Below are 19,794 nucleotides of genomic sequence, written 5' to 3'. Positions count from 1 at the left end.
GATCCCTGAGAGACACCGTTGTTTACCTCTCTCCATTCTGAAAAGTGACTATTTGTCCCTACCTTTTGTTTCTTGTCTTTTAACCAGTTAGTGATCCATGAGAGGACCTTCCATCTTGTCCCATGACTTCTTACTTTGCTAAAGAGCCTTTGGTGAAGGACCTTGTCAAAGGCTTTCTGAACATACAAGTACAGTATATCCACTGTCTCATCCTTGTCCACATGTTTGTTGACCAACACAAAGAACTCAAATAAATTGGCGAGTCATGGTTTCCCTTTACAACTTCCAGTGATAATGGCAATACTCGTTGCCTGATGTTTCCCACAGGGAAAAAGATAATTCACAATTAGCAAAAGTGCTTTTTAACTCTCAGTTAACATAAAAATCTCTTGCCGTTTTTGAAAAAAAAAAATAAGGAGAGTGAAAGTTCACAGATTCCAAGGCCACAAGGAACCATTGTGACCATCTAGTCTGAACTCCTGTATAACACAGACCACAGAACTTGATCATCTAGTCTGAACTCCTGTATAACACAGACCACAGAACTTTTCCAAAATTATTTCTAGAACAGATCTTTTTAAAAAGAAACATCCAGTCTTGATTTAAAAATTGCCAATGATGGAAAATCCATCAGAATCCTTGGTAAATTGTTCCAGAGATTGTATTTGAAGACATATCATAACCGCTTTTAATCCATTTAATGTGTACCATGTTAGTTTGATATCAATCTTATTTTTCAATCAAAATGTCATAAAGTACAAAATAAAGTACACCTTTTGGAAGTCTAAGTATATTACATCAACACTGTTACCTTTAAAAAGCAACAGAGAGTCCTGTGGCACCTTTAAGACTAACAGATGTATTGGAGCATAATCCATCTTGACTGTTCCTGATCACCTTCCTCTCCTCCAAGTGCTTCAAAATGGATTTGTTGAGGACCTGCTCCATGATTTTTCTGGGGACTGAGTTGAGGCTGACCGGTCTGTAGTTCCCTGGATTCTCCTTCTTCCCTTTTTAAAAGATGGGCACTATATTTGCATTTTTCCAGTCGTCCGGGACCTCCCCGATGACCACAAGTTTTGAAAGATAATGGCCAATGGCTCTGCAATCACATCAGCCAACTCCCTCAGCACCCTCGGATGCATTAGATCCAGACCCATGGACTTGTGCATGTCCAGCTTTTCTAACCTTAACTTGTTCTTTCACCACTGAGGACTGCTCACCTCCTCCCCATACTGTGCTGTCCAGTGCAGCAGTCTGGGAGCTGACCTTGTCTGTGAAGACAGAGGCAAAAAAAGTATTGAGTACTTCAGCTTTGTCCACATCATCTGTCACGAGGTTGTCTTCCCCATTTGGTAAGGGTCCCACACTTTCCCTGATCTTCCTCTTGTTGCTAACATACCTGTAGAAACCCTTCTTGTTACCCTTCACATCCCTTGCTAGCTGCAACTCCAATTGTGCTTTGGTCTTCCTGATTACACTCCTGCATGCTTGAGCAAAATTTTTATACTCCTCCCTAGTCATCTGTCCAAGTTTCCACTTCTTGTAAGCTTCCTTTTTGTGTTTAAGCTCACAGAAGATTTCTCTGTTAAGCCAAGTTGGTTGCCTGCTATATTTGCTCTTCTTTCTGCACATCTGAATGGTTTGTTCCTGCGCCCTTAATAAGGCTTCTTTAAAATACAGCCAGCTCTCCTGGACTCATTTCCCCCTCTTATTAGCTTCCCAGGGGATCCTGCCCATCAGTTCTCTGACGGAGTCAAAGTCTGTTTTTCTGAAGTCCAGAGTCCATGTTCTGCAGCTCTCCTTTCTTCCTTGTGTCAGGATCCTGAACTTGACCATCTCATGGTTGCTGCTGCCCAGGTTGCCATCCACTTCTACTCCCCTACCAATTCTTCCCTGTTTGTGAGCAGCAGGTCAAGAGGAGCATGGCCCCTAGTTGGTTCCTCCAGCACTTGCACCAGGAAGTTGTCCCCAACACTCTCCAAAAACTTCCTGGATTGTCTGTGTACTACTGTATTGCTCTGCCAGCAGATATCAGGGTGACTGAAGTCCCCCATGAGAACTGAGGCCTGTGATCGGACAACTAACAGAAATGGCCAGAAGAAAGCCTCATCTACCTCATCCTCCTGGTCTGGTGGTCTATAGCAGACACCCACCACAACATCACCCCTGTTGCTCTCGCCTCTGAACTTAACCCAAAGACTCTCAGCAGGCTTTTCACCAGTTTCATACTGGAGCTCTGAGCCTGCTTTCTCTTACATACAGTGCAACTCCTCCACCTTTTCTCCCCTGCATGTCCTTCCTGAACAGTTTATACCCATCCATGATAGTGCTCCAGTCATGTGAGTTACCCAACCAAGTCTCTGTTATTCCAATGCCAGGACTTCCCATTCTTCCTACTTGTATCACAGGCTTCTTGCATTCGTGTACAGGCATCTAAGATAACTAGCCAATTGTGCTACTTTCTCAGTGAATCAGGAGGCCTCCCCTTCCCCTTCTGACTCATTGGTGGCTAGCTCACTAGGAAACTTCCTCCTTCTGACTCACTGGTGGCTAGCTGCTTTCTTCTTTTAACATGGGGTACTGATATTTCCCAAAACTGGCAGTCTAGTAACTTCTCAGCTTCTCCGATTACCAGTAGCATTGCTATTTGTTGCTCCCATTCAATTGTCCAATTCAAGAATCTTTTCCTCCAGCACAGTCACCAACTTCCACTTCATACACAGGAAGTCTCTTCTGACTTCAGGCAAAAAAGAAAACATGGCACAGCCATTACATCGTGGTCATTCTGGAATCACAAGTAGAGGTGAACCTTGAAGGAAAGCCTCTCGCGTTCCCTCTCTCAACTCCCTCTGAAACGCCCCCTGTTAGGCACTTCTGTTCGTGACTAATTTATGTGGGTTGCCTCTCTTACTTGGAAATAGAATATTCCCTTTTCTTTGGAAGCAAGGCTTTGTAAAACAAGTGTTTTCCTTTAGTTTAATGCCTTAACCTGGCCTCCCTCCCCCTTTGCACCCATTTAAAATATTTACTTTCAAGGAAAGAGGAAATGAGTGAGCAAAATCAGAAAAAGGAATGAAGTGGTAGAAAATGGCACTTTAATCAGTGTCATGATGTAGGCCCTATCTGACCTTCATAGAAAATACCCACCACTAATTTGTTAAGAGCCAGATTTCTTCAACATTTCTTCAGATTAAAAGGTGCATTGCTTTTTGAGTGGTAACATGAATATGAATGGGTCCGCTCACAAAGTAAGTAATTACTTAGCATGAGAAAGAATGACAAAATATGGTCCTAAATAATTATACATAAATTCCAGCTGTAAACATGTACTTATTTCTTTGGTGGGTTAAGAGAGTGTTTAAACTATGCCATTAGTATATACCAGAGAGCATTAATCCAAATATTTTGTTTTCCTCTGAATCCTCAGAACGCATATTGGGTACAGTTTCTATCTCAATTTATGTAAATGATTTCTAATATAAATTTGCTAATTCAAATGTGAATATTTGTTAAACTAGTCACAAGCAATTTTGATGTTTCAGGAGCCTATTGCAATGTAATCCCTGAGTGTCAGTGTCGCTGTGTGCCCGTGGCTAAATGTTTGCACTGTAACCTCTAATGAATGTATAACACGCTGTACCATAAACATTTCCTTTTCTTGAATTGTGGTGGAAGTGTGGACATAAAGGGTTAAACATTTAAATGGATAATGAGGTTATCTACAATTACACTAGACAGTGCTAATACTACTTGCTGCTGCTTCTACTACTAATAACAATGGAAAGTTAGGCGATCAGGGAGTAAGCTAATCAGTGATGAATAGATGTTGGTGTATCAGGGTCACATACTCTTCCTTTCTGCATATGGTGCAATGCCTCATTTTCCCTTTGGCTGACTTAATAAATGGCTGACCACAATGTTAATATTCAACAGCCACATACATGGTTCCTTCCTAGGATTTCCTTCACTTTTGTGTCAGGGCTTCCCAAGTCCTTTTGGCTCTTGTACTGGGCTTCTCGGTCACCATTGCCTTTCTCCAACAGTTTTTCTTGTTGAATCTCCCCATCTTTGGGTTCATGCTCGACCATCAGCTCTTGCAGACCAGCTTGGAGAGCTTTCCCCAGTACCTCCTGTTCCTTGCAAGTCTCTCCGGATCTGTTAGTCCCTGCTGGAGAGACAGGAAGACTTATTTTCTATATCCTGTTAGTCACATGCTTTGTCCCAGTCTTGTGTCCCAGCACTATAGCTTACATCCATCCCTCGGGAGAATATCTCCCTGAGTTCCCAGCTTTTAAAGGTCAGAGTCTGTAACACGTGTGCAACTTCTCAGATACATCCGGTATTGGCTGCTGCTGGAGTGAGGATATTGTCCTGGATGGACTCTGATCCAGTATATCAACTCATTTCCTATGTAACCTCTGTGCAAAGCCCCAGTGAATGGGCTTTGCACAAAGGACCTGAAGGGGTTCTGAGGTGCTGAGGGAAAAGAAACTTCTGCCTTCAAATCTGTGGTTAAGTGCAGAGCAGCTGTGTAACCATCACAGGTAAGTTAATACAGCTTATGGGAGCTTTAGTAACAGATAGGTCTCCTGTATATCTACTGTGTTGTTGGAGATCCATTAGGCACTCCTGTACTGCCTCCAGCGCATTGGCAAACACCTCCAAATGGAGTGTCACTACTTGTCCATGTGTATGCAGGACTCAGAGGTTGGGGGCAATGGTGGCTGGATGTGTGTCATGTCTGAATTTGGTTCCTTTTGTTAGTTCTAAATGTGATTTATATTAGTGAATATCCCCTTGTTATTGTATTATGAGAAATGGTAGATGGGAATTATCAATTTAACTTCTATTTGCTATTCATTTGTGTATGCCTCTACTATTCCTCTTTGAACTAAATACTCCTGATATGAATCTCTTCCTATTTGGAAGTTTTTCTATGCCTCTGAATATTTTTGTTGTCCATCTCTGAATCCCTTCTTTGTCCACTATTTCTGTTATGAGACAGGGAGACCAGAACTGAATATATTGCAGGTGAGGGCATCCCATCAGCTTACGTAGCAGTGTTAAAACATAATCAGCAATATCTTCCATCCCATTTCTTATGCATCTTAATATTTTGTGCACTTTTTTAGACTACTGCTCTGCATTGAGCATAGCGAGCTCCCCAAATTGATATCTAGGGTCTTTTCTTGGGTGAATACAGTTAATTTAAAACCAATCTATGTGTATTGTGTTTCCTTAATATTATTCCTTCCAATGCACATTACCTTGCATTTCTCAACACTGAATTTTACCTTTCAGAATGCTTTCCTCTCACTCAGGCTACATCTGCATAGCATACCTCTTGAAGCGTCATGCAGGGTATGTGTAACTACATGGCACGGTGAACAGCAGGCTGAGTCTACTCTGAAGTGTGTAGCCACATGTGTCAGTGAAAGGCTATGCTAAGGGAGAGCCAGCAAGCAAAGGATCAACAGCTCCTGGCTGCTGGAGCCTTTCCCTGCTGTCGCCCCATTGCTGGAGCTTTTTCCTGCCTTAGGCTAGGTCTACACTACGGGTGGTGTGGGGGGTGGTCGACCTAAGATACGCAACTTCAGCTACGTGAATAGCGTAGCTGAAGTTGCGTATTTTAGGTCGACTTACCTGGCTGTGAGGACGGTGGCAAGTCGACCGCTGCCGCGCCACCGTCGACTCCGCTTCCGCCTCTTGCCACGGTGGATTTCCGGAGTCGACGGCAGAGCCATCGGGGATCGATTTTATCATGTCGTCACTAGACGCGATAAGTTGATCCCCAATAGATCGATTGCTACTCACTGATCCGGCGGGTAGTGAAGACGTGCCCTTAGAGAGCTATGAGAGCCTTTCCTTGCTGCAGAGAAAGACTCCTACAGCAAGGAGCAGCTGGTGCTTTTCAGAAGTTCAGTGGTTTCTTTACTGCTTAGGCAGTGTCTTACCATCTACATTGCTATTTACACCCATACTGAGGGGCGTGTAGTATATGCATTATACGTACTACTGAAAGGAGTGTGCTGTGTAGATGTACTTTCAGCTTTGGTTTGAGCATCTGCAGAATAGTACTTTGTTTGTACTTGTGTTGGGCCCCAGCCTATTTATGTCAGCTAGGGGTTATTAGTTCTCAGATATAATAATACTTTAAATGAATATTGCTAACTATTTTCTTGATGATCATTTTAGCAAAAACATTTGACTGCAGTGGGATTATTTGCTGATTTTGACCACAATAGTACCCCCATCTGACTCCTATGCCTTTCATCCCAAAGCACTTCACAAAGTACATACATGGTACTGTAGCACTGCTGCCTTGCAACTTTTGTTCAAAACTTATGGAAAGAGAAATTTAGTACAGTGATGCTAGTGCAAATCCTTTGTCTTACAAAACTTATCAAAGGATTTCATGTTCTCACCCACAGAGTGGTTGAGCTTTTACAGAAATCGTGATGCCATAATTCACAGATACAGCAATGACTGTGGCCAAGTGCAGTGTGCTTTTAATATGTTAGTTAGATTCCATTTTTTTGTCATCTGAATCCAAGAAATCATCAGGGTTGATTCAGTAGGGTGATTTATTTTCTCCTCCTTATAAAAGGAAATCCAGTCATTTTGATCAGCACAAAATAAAAGCAGGTTATATCTTGGTTATATCTTCCTTGTTAAGGCATTGCCAGCAGATCGAGGAACGTAATCATTCCCCTTTATTTGACATTGGTGAGGCCTCATTTAGAATACTGTGTCCAGTTTTGGGCCCCACATTACAAGAAGGATGTGGAAAAATTGGAAAGAGTCCAGCGGAGGGCAACAAAAATGATTAGGGGGCTGGAGCACATGACTTATGAGGAGAGGCTGAGGGAACTGGGATTGTTTAGTCTCCAGAAGAGAAGAATGAGGGGGGATTTGATAGCAGCCTTCAACTACCTGAATGGGGGTTCCAAAGAGGATGGAGCTCGGCTGTTCTCCGTGGTGGCAGATGACAAAACAAGGAGCAATGGTCTCAAGTTGCAGTGGGGGAGGTTCAGGTTGGATATTAGGAAACCCTGTTTCACTAGGAGGGTGGTGAAGCACTGGAATGCGTTACCGAGGGACGTGGTGGAGTCTCCTTCCATGGAGATTTTTAAGGCCCAGCTTGACAAAGCCCTGGCTGGGATGATTTAGTTGGGAATTGGTCCTGCTTTGAGCAGGAGGTTGGACTAGATGACCTCTTGAGGTCCCTTCCAAACCTGATATTCTATGATTCTATGATTCTAAGGTAAGGTGAGCGTCCAACATCAAATGTAGACCTGCAACAAATTGGAGCATCTCTTCTGTTTAAATTTCTTCAACAGAATAAGACACCCTCTCCCTCCTCCTCCCCCCCCCCCCCAAAGCTGCTTCTTAAATCCATTCTGCAAAGAGCTCTAAAACAACTGGATAATTGCTGCTGGGCTCATAATTCAGATTATAGCTATTAAAGAATACTTCAGTCATAGTTCAGTCCCTTCAGTATTTGTTGTCTTATTTTCCTGTCTCTCTCATCAGTTCATGTGAATGGAGGGGGAAAGGGGTGTGAGAGGGAGGAGAACAAGATTAAAAGCTTTGGGGAATCAATTTGTTGTCCACTAAATTTAGATTTTCTTATTCAGGTAGCTGTTGACTTGAAGTCTATTACCTCTGTTGCTCAAAGACAAAATCCTTTTAGGAATGCATAATTTGCTTCCCAATCAAGCTTTTGCTGTTCTGTTTCCTCTTCTGACCAGGGGATATGATCATCATCACAGAATATGAAATTGCCATTTATAGATCTTATCTTTACCATGACTGAGACCCTGGGGGGTTCCTCTTTGAAGAAAAAAGAGGGTCAAATTTCAGTTCATAATTGAACATCATACTTTCCCATTCCATAATTATCTGTAGTAAGCTTTTTGTCATCTGAATAATGAGAAATCACACACAATCCTTTTAATATTCTTAATGTGACAAAATCCTATTTATTTCAGATTTGTTTGCAAATGATTGAACACAAACAAAATGTATTTCATTTCTCAGTTGCAGTGACAGTGGTGTTTAAGGGGATTACAACATTCAAATAAAAAAACCAAACTATTGTTTAAACTCATCTCTTCTATGAAGAACTACATAAAATTTTGCATATATACATGAGCAAATAAACCTAACTATTATTTGTTACAAAATCAAGTAACCAATGAAACCAATATTTCCCATTCAATTTTAATTACTGGGAATTAAAAACAAATCTTTAGCTGACCTTTTAATTTTTGGCAGGGTCTTGAAGAACAATTTATTTTGCTTACCTGTATCTCCCCATTATATATAGAACCAGGGTTTGGAGTAAGGATCATAAGATGTTTCTTACTATTAATCTCATTTTTCACTTTCTCACTTCAAGCTATTGTTTCTAGAATAATAATAAAATATGGTGGATTCCTGGCAGCTATATTTTAAAGGAATGTTTGCCATTGACTGTAGTGGAGCCAGAATTTTGCCCATAGAATATAAAATCTAAGCAAGGTAACTTGATAGAATGAGACATCAAAGCCATCCAAAAATGTTTGGGCACATTTTTAAATCTTGACTCCTCTTTCTAACATAGTCTCCCCTCATTGTCCCTCTGTTGCTCCTCTTTTATCCCTATACTGATCATTTTATTTTCTCCCCCTTCTATTTGTCTTTATTTTTCTTACTCTCTTTATTTGTTTCCCCTTCAGTTTCTGTCTCCCTTTTTTCCCCCCTTCCCTTTTTAACCTTCTCTTTGTGTCCCTATCTCCTTCGAGTCCCTTTCCCAAACACTTAATTTACATCTATACTGGTTTCAGTCTTGTGAATTCTATTACACTCAGTATCATAATATAGTTATTCTCTCAGAATCTGGGTACACGGATATCCATCCCAGTTTTGTTTTATGGTTTAATAGGTTATTGATTTGAGTGTTCACATCTGCGTGATTGGATGCTAATGGTATCAGGAGTCTTTTAGTGTATTTTAAGCTGAAACTAGTTCAGAGAAGAATTTTAACCAGAACCCCTCCACAGAGTTTCGGAGTCAGAGTGAAGAATAACTTTCTTGTGGCCAACAGTGTCCATTGGGGTAGTGCCCACACTTTGCGTGTCCTCATGCCTCCAATAGAGGGCATAAAAAGTCACTTGTTAAGAGTAACAAGACGGGTTTCTTCAGGTCTGTTAACAAGAAGAAGAAAGTCAAGGAAAGTGTGGGCCCCTTACTGAATGAGGGAGCAACCTAGTGACAGAGGATGTGGAAAAAGCTAATGTACTCAATGATTTTTTTGCCTCTGTCTTCACGGACAAGGTCAGCTCCCAGCATGGGGAGGAGGTGGCCAGCCCTCTGTGGAGAAAGAAGTGGTTTGGGACTATTTAGAAAAACTGGATGAGCACAAATCCCTGGAGCCAGATGCGCTGAATCCAAGGGTGCTAAAGGAGTTGGCTGATGTGATTGCAGAGCCATTGGCCATTATCTTTGAAAACTCATGGTGACTGAGAGGTCCCAGATGACTGAAAACAAGGAGTAATGGTCTCAAGTTGCAACAGGGGAGTTTTAGGTTGGATATTAGGAAAAACTATTTGACTAGGAGGGTGATAAAGCACTGGAATGGATTATCTAGGGAGGTGGTGGAATCTCCTTTCTTAGAGGTTTTTAAGGTCAGGCTTGACAAAGCCCTGGCTGGGATGATTTAGTTGGGAATTGGTCCTGCTTTGAGCAGGGGGTTGTACTAGATGACCTCCTGAGGTCCCTTCCAACCCTGATATTCTGTGATTCTATGACCAGCAGGGCCATCCCCAACCACTACTGAGTTCTTTCTTGCCAGCTGTGGCTATGAGTTGGAATTTGCAGTGACTGCTTCTTTGTACACTGTGTGCCCTTCTTTTATACATGAATTCTGTAAATGAAAAGTTAGGTACTTAGTTATATTCGGGCTTGTTTACACTTACAGCGCTTCAGTGTTAAAGCTCTGTCACTGTAGTGCTTGGTGAAGATGCTACCTGTGCCAATGAGAGAGCTTCTCCTATTGGTGTAGGTACTTTACCTCCCCTAGAGACAGTAGCTATGTCAATGGGAGAAGGCTTCCCATCAACATACTTCTGTCTGTACTGGGAGTTCAGTCAGTATACCTGTATGGTTCAGGGTCCACACCCGTGAGCAACATATTTATACTGACATATGTTTGTTTACCTGGGAGATACTGTCGGTACTATTTTGGTTGTCATGACAGAACATTAATCCCCAGATTTCAAGAACTACCTGTCTTGTGAGGTAGTAAGGCCCTTGAATAATGACTATGTACAGATCATTCTCAAAAAAGAGCAGAGAGTTTCATCTGAAAATGTTCTTCATAGAGAAGTCTTTGTGCCCTGCTTCTGATCATGGCTTGCTTGGGCAGACTTATATGATTACTCTTCTTCAAAGAATGCTCCAGCTGCTACTACTAGTAGAGGCTGAAACCCTTTGTATAAAGACCAATCATCTACCTCTCGGAAAGCCTTGGGTGAGAGAAAGAAAAATTGCATCAGACTTATAGGAAAAAGAGACAGAGATCTGCTCCAGGCTTTCAGCTTCCAAGGCCCATAATCCTCCCTTTTGATTGAATAGCTCAAGATCTCAGGCAAGTTCTTTTTCAATTGTCCTCTGCATATTCCCACTTTTGCAATGCATCAACTGAATGTAGCAGCCTGGTGGAACTCTGTAGCAGCAGTGCCCATAGGGAGCACCTTGCCCCTCTCATACACAGCTCTCAAGCACACTCAGAGGGTGTGGCTATAGGAAGAGTGCTAGTGCCACTGCCGTCTCAGTTCCTTCCAACTGCTGCAGCATTAGAATGTGTGAACCTCCTTAAATCCATTAGAATTGTGTAGCTATGTGCCTTAGTATTTAAAAAAAAAAGTAATTATGGTTAGTAGTTAGGTTAAATTAGTTAGTATAAATAGTATAGGGGGTTTCTTAGTTAAGAATTTTACTGTCATGGCAGAAGCAAAGCTTCAAAAAATGTGTGTCCTGTCCAGCAGACTTCCAATCTTCTTATATGTACGAGTGCTTAAATGTTTGGGTGAAAATCATTCACCAGCACACTGTCAGATAAGCAGCACCTTCACTCCTTGTACCAGGAAGGAAAGACAAAATATACTGCAGAGCCTTCTATTCCTTATCAATAAACCTTTGGGATCTGATAGCTCTAAGGAATCTGATAGTAAGAATAGGAGACCAAAATAGGCTCTGACTATGCCCAGATCCAGTGGCTCCTCTGATCACTTACAAATCACAGATCCAAAATTTAAATACTCAAGATGGATCTAAGAATATGGATTAAATGGTGAGACCTTTGGGTTCATTGGGGCAAGGCCATTTATATGTAATAGAGGTTACAGCTCAAATTCATCTGGATCCTTGTCCTTCTTCAGAGCTGATCGGATCACATTTCCTGCTGGACAAAAGACCAAAGTGAGAAGTGCAGAGAGAGGTCTCCAGAGTTGTCACCACCACCCCAGACCCCTATAGTGTCAGCAGGGAAGACTTGTCCTTCATTTTTGGGACCCCTTTTGGGTTTGGGGTCCCTACATTGTAAATCTCACCAATGGCTTCTATATCAGATCCAGGATCGGATTTGCAATTGGGAGGTTGAACTGGATCCTCTGATTATGTGGGGAAGTTGGTAGGAATTGGGGAAGTTGGTAGGCCTGGCCTGTGCTTACGCCTTCTGTCTACTCTTGCCAGACCAGAAGGTCGAAATGTCTGATGCTGGAGCAACATCCTACACAATCTGTGGATCTGAGACGTATGGACCCAAGGGATACAGATCTGAGAGTTACAGAATTCCACCTTCCCCACCCTTTCAAACATAGGCATTCTCAGAAGAGGATTACCAGGAGGGACCTCCACAGGATGACTTCCAACATGATATCACAGAGATGCAGAGTGGCTCATCTCTTGATGGCAACATCAAGATAGTGACAGCATCGTCTCCCGCCGAGGATGCAATTCAATTTCATGAATTGGTTGATAGGATGGCATCAACTTTAAAATTGTTATCAGTAGCTTTATAACTTTGGAGGAGCCTTCACATCCAGTTTTTGATATTCTGGCATCTACTACCAAGGCTAAAGTCTCCTTGCTTATATTAGAAGGGCTGTGGCAACTGGCAAAATCCCTTTGGTCCAAACCATCTTCGTGTCAATCAATCTCTAAAAATATGGACAAATTATATCAAATCTCAAAGGAGGGATTTTCTTGTTTTTATGTACACCCTCAGCCAAACACTTTGGTTATAGCAGCAACAATGCAAAAGTCTAGATCAGGTTTTCAACCTTCCATCCCCATGGATATGGAGGGAAAACAGAGATTCCTTAGGCAGAAAATGAAATCTGTCTGCATCCTGAAGCATTCACATAGCTAGCTACCAAGCAGTTATGACTAGATATCAGTTTCAATTATGGGAGAAGATGGCTATCTTTACTACAAATTTACCAGAAGATCAGAGGAAATTAACATTATCCCTTATTAAGGAGGGCCAAAACGTGGCCAAGCATGCTCATAGGGCATCATTCATGACCCAGTCCCTGTGGAATTTGAATTTAGTACGAACTCAACACATTAATCTCCATTTGAGCCGTTATGGAATTGCTCCCTCTTTCATCTTTCTATAAAGACAGCATTTATAATGACGATAACTTCCACTAGAAAAATTAGTGAACTACACAAATTGATGGCAAACACTCCCCCCCTACTTTGTATAAAGACAAAGTGATTCTTAGACCACATCCTCAGTTTATTCTGATGGTAGTTTCAGATTTCCATGTTAATCAGAGCATAAATTTACCTGTGTTTTTGCCTGAACCTCATACAAGTAAAGCGGATTCTAGATTACTTTCTTTAGATGCAAAAAGAGTGTTCTTATATTATCTAAGTAGAACTAAGGTCTTCGGGCCATCTCCTGCGTTCATTTGTTTCATATACTGGTACTTAGAAAGATTGAGCCATTTCAGCACTTTCCCTATCTAGATGGGTCAGGGATTACTGGGAACCTTAGAAATGCTTCATAAACTGTCCTCTTTGTACATGTCCTCTTTGTACACATAGTTAATGAAGAGGATCTCCATAAGTCTGAGGTCTTCACGAAAGGACGATAAGACCTCCTTATCATAGCTTTTAAAAGAATCACAATAGCAGAGCATATTATGTAATGTTAAAAATTCTTCTGTGGATCTCAGACTATGCATCATACAACAAAATATTTTATTCAAAATGCATTGGATGCCACAGAGGTTGCACAAGCGAAAGACCTTATTCTCTATTTGTTGGTGCTGTAACAAGGAAAAAGGAACCTGGATGCACATGCTAGGGGACTTACCAACAGTCAGGCAGCTGTGGAAAAAAAATGGACACAAATTAAAATGGTGCTCAGCTTCAGCAGTCAAATCTCAGATGAAAATTATGTCATAGGTTACTTACCTGCTAAACTGAGTTTAAAACCACCACAAAATCTTTGGTTCTTGAGGACTCAGATGATCACCAAGCACACAATTTACTAAAAAGGAAAAGTAGGCTTCCGTTTAGGATAGAACAGTGACATTTGGATCTGTCTGAGTTAGTAGCCAAAGAAATAATAGCTTATTGCTATAAAGAGCAATTATGTGCATTTGAAGAAAGTTGGACCCTATTTTTAGATACATTTGGATAACAAAATATTGAGATGGCCCAAAGAATGACAAACCTCCATTACTCCTAACCTCACTTCATTTTCCCTCCCCGTCTTCCCTCCTCTCCCTATTCATGTACGTAGTTCATTTTATTCCTGTTACCTCTTCCCCAACATATTGTGTCTATGTAGTGTTGTTTGGTTATGTATTGTCTGTCTTACAGCTTTGACAAGTTGTAAAATTGTGTGATTATGTAATTCTGTTGGAGATCCTGTGAGGCATGAGGTATTTGGAAACATATACAAGCTGTAAGTTATTTGCATTTTTGTACTTTTAACTGTTTTTTTATGAAAATCAGTTAAACAAAAAAACAACAACAATGAGATGGATCTACAAAGGAAGCAACATCAATTTCCAGGAGGAAATCCAGTACTTTCAGTGGTGTGTCAATTCACTTGCCTCCTTCAAGTGCCAGGCAGTGGATTTGACTGCTCACTTGAGAGCTTCAGATCTTTCTGTACCCTCTTTTGGGGAATGATTTATACCATTTCTGTGGTTCTGAAACACCATCATCACAAACCAGCAGGTTCTGGACATTGTAGAGGTGGAATATAGCATCCAGTTCCAGTCTCTTTCCCCACCCTCAACCACCTTCTCCGTTCCTATCCAGGGACCCCTCTCATGAGAGTGTCCAACATCTAGTGATGCAATCTCTTCATTTTTGGAGCAGTAGAAACAATCTCATCAAGGGGCTTATTCCCTTTACTTCCTCATTCCCAAAAAGCAGAGGAGGATAGTCTTGACTAAACACCTTCATTAGAAAGCTCAAGTTTGGGATGGTGTCACTTACTTCTATTATTCTATCCATAGACCTCAATGATTGGTACACTGTTCTCAGTCTCCAGGATGCCTATTTTCACACTGTGATCTACGCAGCCCATAGAAGGTATCCTTTGTTCCTATTGGGTGGTTGTCATTGTTTGCACAGAGTCCTACCATTTGGCCTGTTGATACCTCCCAGAGATCAAGTGCCTTCTGGTAGTGGCGTCTTACCTGAGGAAAATGGGAATCCAAGTGTTCTCATACTAGACAGCTGGCTGATTTGGGAAGAATCTCATCAACAAGTAATAGACTTCATCCTCCATATTCAGGTTCTATTTTCCTGACTAGCTTTGAAAATAAGAAAAGACATGTCAGTACTGAACCCAGCACACACAAAAATGGAGTTCATTAGGGTCATTCTGGACTCCATCATAGTAATTACGTATCTTCCCTCTTCTCTCTCCCAGCCTCCTTCCCCCCAAAAATCATGCCGTGCTTGTCCTGTGCACCAATCTTCTGGCTCAGCCAAGAACAACTGTGAGAACATATCTCAGACTACTGGGCCATATGGCATCTTGACTCAGCATGCCAGACTTTACCTTCACTGTATGCAAGAGTGGTTGAAGTCTACATCCATCAAGCAATCATCATCTGGACCTGTTGGTTCATGCTCCACCTCGAGTCCTGTTGACATTAAAGTGGTGGATGGACCCAACAAAAGCCTGCAAAGGGATTCCATTCTCCCTTCCTCTTCCATTGAAAGCTCTGGTGATGAATCCATCTATGCTTGGCTAGGGAGCACATTTGGACAACTTGCTAATGCAAGACTTGTGGACCCCATGAGAATCAACCTTTCACATAAACATCCTGGAGCTGAGCCATTTACAATGCTTTCACAGTCTTTCTACCAGTAACAAAGGGGCTTAACATACAAGTCATGATAGACAATACTACTGAAATATTTTACTTGAACAAGCAGAGCAAAGCAAGATCCACTCCCCAGTGTCAGGAAGTGGCATGTCTCTGGAACTTTTGCATATGATTCATCTTCCAGGAATTCAAAATGTTCTGCCAGATTGCTTCTGTGGAAAGTTTGTTGATAACTATGAGTGGTCCATAACAGATGACATAATTGGATTGATATTCAGCAAGTGAGGTTTTCCCATCATGGACCCTCTTGCCACCAGGGAGAATGGGAAGTGCCATCACTTCTGCTCCAGAAGGGGTCAGACTCAGGGTCCACTTCAGATGCGTTCTTGATTCCAGGGTTCTTGCATCTTCTCTACGTGTTTCTCCAATTCCATTAATATTAGCAGTCCTCAAGAAGCTCAACCTGGAACCAGGCAAAATAATGATAATCCTCGCCTGGCCAAGGCAGTTTTGGTATGCTGATCTTCAAATCTTATCTGCACAACCTATGATAATCTTGTGACAGTTACGGCAATTTCCTGCAATATCTCTGGGAGATCTTACAGTATTAAGTTTAGGAATCCCTGTGGGCCAGAGATTTTATGGTGGACCACAGCCTTCCAGGAACTAAGAATGGTGATGGGTGACTAGGTAAAGGCTGTAACATCTTCAAAGAGGTATCACGACCTTGAGAGGCTTGCCATATACTGGTTCATACTGGATTCTCCAGAGCACAAGAAACAAAGAAAGGACTTTTGGATACATAGCCTGAGTTTAAACTGACTGAGAGCGTTTTGTTTGTTTGTTTGTTTGTTTTTTAACCAGGAGTGGACAGAACCTTCTGTTGGGTGGGGCGGGGGCATGGGGGAGGGATAATCCCTAGGGAAGGTTTGGAAGAACTGACATTGGCCAGATCCCCTGCTGAATCTGTGAGAGGTGATCCCTGGTAAGCTATTAGGATGTGTGTAGGATTTTTATTGTTTTTAGTATGTTTTCTCTGTAGTGCTTTTATCTTAAAATAAATGTATTGCTTAGAAAGCCCCGAGCCATGGCAGCCCCGAACTCATGGGGTGAAGGCCAGAGACCTTATTACCTGAAAAATCTAGGGCACCCCGCCTATGTTCTACCGAGGGCTCAAGGCGTGAGCCAATCAATTTAGGCACCCCCACCCTTTCCCTTCTGAGGGCTCAGGGTGTAAGGCACCTACTGTCCATCATGCCATCTATTAACAGAGCCCAAAAGGAAGGCTTTAGGCACTGAGCTGCCCCTTTTAAACCCTGCGTTTGCAGGGGATGAGTCAGTGACCACACCGCCCCTTTTTGCAGCAGTTTTCATTCTCCCTCTCCTCCCCCCCAGCCATAAAATGCTGTTCCCTTCAATTGGCGAGCAATCCAAATACCCCGTCCCCCAGCTTAAAGTTGCAGGTGGTCATTGTAATAAATCATATTATCTTTATTAGGATTTTGTAGTTAAGTTGTGGGTCACAGTTCCATGTTATGTATGAAAAATACAGCATCTCTTCAAAATTACAGCTACTCTGGTTAATTAATGCATTTTGTGAGACTTTGCAGGTTAATCTGTTAATTAGCTTAATTGTAAGTCCTGTAAGAAGTAAAAAGTAAAAATGTAAGTCCTGAAAGATATTTATCACCACATGTTAGACTTTGTTTTGCCCCTAATGATCTTAATAACAGAATAGTAGACTCTTCAAACTACTCTTATGGTTTAAACTCACTGAAACCTTGTCTTAATCTACTTTGAAGAATTTTTTAAAAGGATTAATGATAGCTTTTTTGTTGTTATTCATAATAAATGAAAGTTTCTTCTTCAATAGAGGTTGAAGAATAATGTTCTAGAGAAAACTGAATGAAGAATTGCCCCCTTTCAAAATGACACCTACCTCCCATTGTTCTCAATACAGCTAAGGATACAGGCTGCCCTTAGCAAAATGGCCACACCCTACATTCACCTGCTTCTCTCCATCTTTTGGAAACATGGGGGTCTATTAGCTTCCGTAAGGGAAAAATAAGAGGCAGTGGTCACTTTGAAAGGGGGTATCTTGGCTAGCCTCAGTCCCATTGAGAACAATGGGAAGTGGTGGCCATTTTGAAACAGGGTGGTTCTTCATAAGTAACTCAGAAGACAACTTTATGCATCAGCTTCTACTGAAGGAGTATTTTCAGTTGTGAAAAATAATTGCAAAGATGACCACTAATCCTTAATTTTCTTTTCAAAACTACCCATTACACCAGCTGTATTCAACAATAAGGTCAGGAGGGAGGGGGACACTAGAGATTTCACTAGTGTGTATGCATATGTCTACAGAGGGGAACATGGGAGGAACTGGTGTGTTTGTGTGCACAGTCACAGGGAATGTAGGGTGCAGCAAGGAGGATGAATTGGGGAAAAGGGAGTTTGTGGAGGGGAATTTGGAGGACAGAAGAGAGGAGGAAGTTGGGCCATGCCCAAAGTAGGTGCTTTGGCTGCTCTAGTGATTTTTACACAGCTTATCTGGCCACTATGCACTTGCTGATTTCTGCTGCTCCTGACAAAGTGTACATTTGACTTTAAAAGTGGGGGGCAGGGGTGAATCTGTTCTGAGACCACAAACACTAAAACGTCTTAATCATAATCATATGATTACTACAAGATATCATTACAAGTCAGAGTTAAGGTTATTTGGTGCCTTAACTACAGATTTCCATAAATTTGATTTTTGGATATTTGGATTTCTTTTGTTTTTAACCTTAAGTGTTAATTGCCTGGTTTAATAATGTTTGTTTTTGGAATAATTACATCACTGTAATGTATTTTTTCCCTAAATTACTATTATGTAGTCTCAACTTTGTCTGGGAATTATTTTCTTTTTACTCTTTTATTATTTAGATTACTCCTATTTTATTAGTTTGGTAAATTTTGAACTTATAATTTTTTATTTTACTCCATAATTTATACCATCCACCTATTGTGGTTATTTTTATTAAATTAATATTAGAGATATTTTTGGTATGTTTTTGTAGGCAGATCTTCCATGTGACTTCCAAAGTATTATTATTTGCATTTAATTTTTGTCTTCAATAATTTTTGAAAAAAATAAAAATAAAAAAGATGGAACTAAAAAACAAACAAATAGAAAATAGAGGCATGTTAAAATATTTTTCATTATTGTCTTTATAATTATTATCATATGTCAAAATTATTGTATATTATTTAGCATAGTTTATTAAAGTATTTTTTGCATTTATAAATATTTGTGGAATCTGCAGGTGAAGAAATTCTAATCATTCACTGTCATGAATTTATTTTATAGCCAGACTCTAGATAACAACAAATCTTAATGTTTTGTTAGATTGCATTAACATTCCCATACCATTATTTCAAATATTTATGTTCTCTATTAAGCTATACCTCAACATTCTGTTTTACCTGCAGCTGAATGTGGAGCCTCTGCAACAAATAATGAAGGAATTTTGCTGTCCCCCAATTACCCACTCAACTATGAAAACAACCATGAATGCATTTATAGCATTCAGGTACAAGCAGGGAAGGGAATCAATATTTCAGCCAGAACATTTCACTTAGCACAAGGAGATGTTCTTAAGGTAGGTTGTCACTTTTGTAATGTGTCTATGTTATTTTGAAACTCATCATGCTTCCATGCCATTGTGCTGTTCATCTGTGTGTAGTATTACAATTTTATGTGAATTTATATTAATAATTGCCATTATAGTAACATATCTTCTATCTAAAACAATTCCACATGGAATAAGTCAACCTTTTGCCTTGTCTACAGTCTCTCATTCCTTTACATGTCCATTCTCTAACCATATATCCATGTTTTTATAGACATAAAAACATTTTAAGACCAAGTATACTTTGCAGTCTTAAATTTGTATGTAAGTTTATTACTCCCAATGTTACATACTAATCTTTTAACAGGGTTGCATGTCTCCTATGACTCATGTTTTTGCATCAAAATTTTCAAAAGTTTTGTTCTTGTTTAGGAAGAAATATTTTTGTCCAATTAGATTGAGAGGCTGAATTTTATATGATTCTTGACTGGCACACAAGGAATGCACTTATAAGGGGTCTGGAATTGCATGGTAGGAAGCACCTGCTGCAAAATGTTGAGCGCCATCAATTCCAGTTGGCTCCCAGCACTTTTAAAAATTGATCTAAAATATTAACATTATTAATTTGATGTATAGCTATCACCCTAACAACTACAGTTTTTTAAAATGTTTGTTAGGTACTTTTTTATGAGTAGACTAACAAAATATTTACATTTATACCTGAATACATTGCTTAGAGATTTACATTCCAGGTTAAATACTGTTAAACTGTTTCTAGTGGGCAAATCAGCAGAAACAAACAATACAACAATGAATAGTCTCAGGCTTTA

General features: G+C 40.6%; 1 protein-coding gene across 1 annotated transcript in view; it reads left to right on the top strand.

Annotated features, from left to right (window-relative positions):
* Positions 1-19,794, top strand: part of CSMD3 (CUB and Sushi multiple domains 3) — a 1,107,808-nt gene that overhangs the window by 749,028 nt on the left and 338,986 nt on the right. The window contains exon 23 of the mRNA XM_034759587.1: positions 18,825-18,994. Within this exon, the coding sequence (XP_034615478.1) occupies positions 18,825-18,994 (170 nt within the window). The remainder of the gene's footprint in view (positions 1-18,824; positions 18,995-19,794) is intronic.

Source organism: Trachemys scripta, chromosome 2, assembly GCF_013100865.1.
Source record: "Trachemys scripta elegans isolate TJP31775 chromosome 2, CAS_Tse_1.0, whole genome shotgun sequence".
NCBI lineage: Eukaryota > Metazoa > Chordata > Testudines > Emydidae > Trachemys > Trachemys scripta.
The sequence above is the reverse complement of the archived record's forward strand: the minus strand, read 5'-3'. Positions and strand labels throughout refer to the sequence as shown.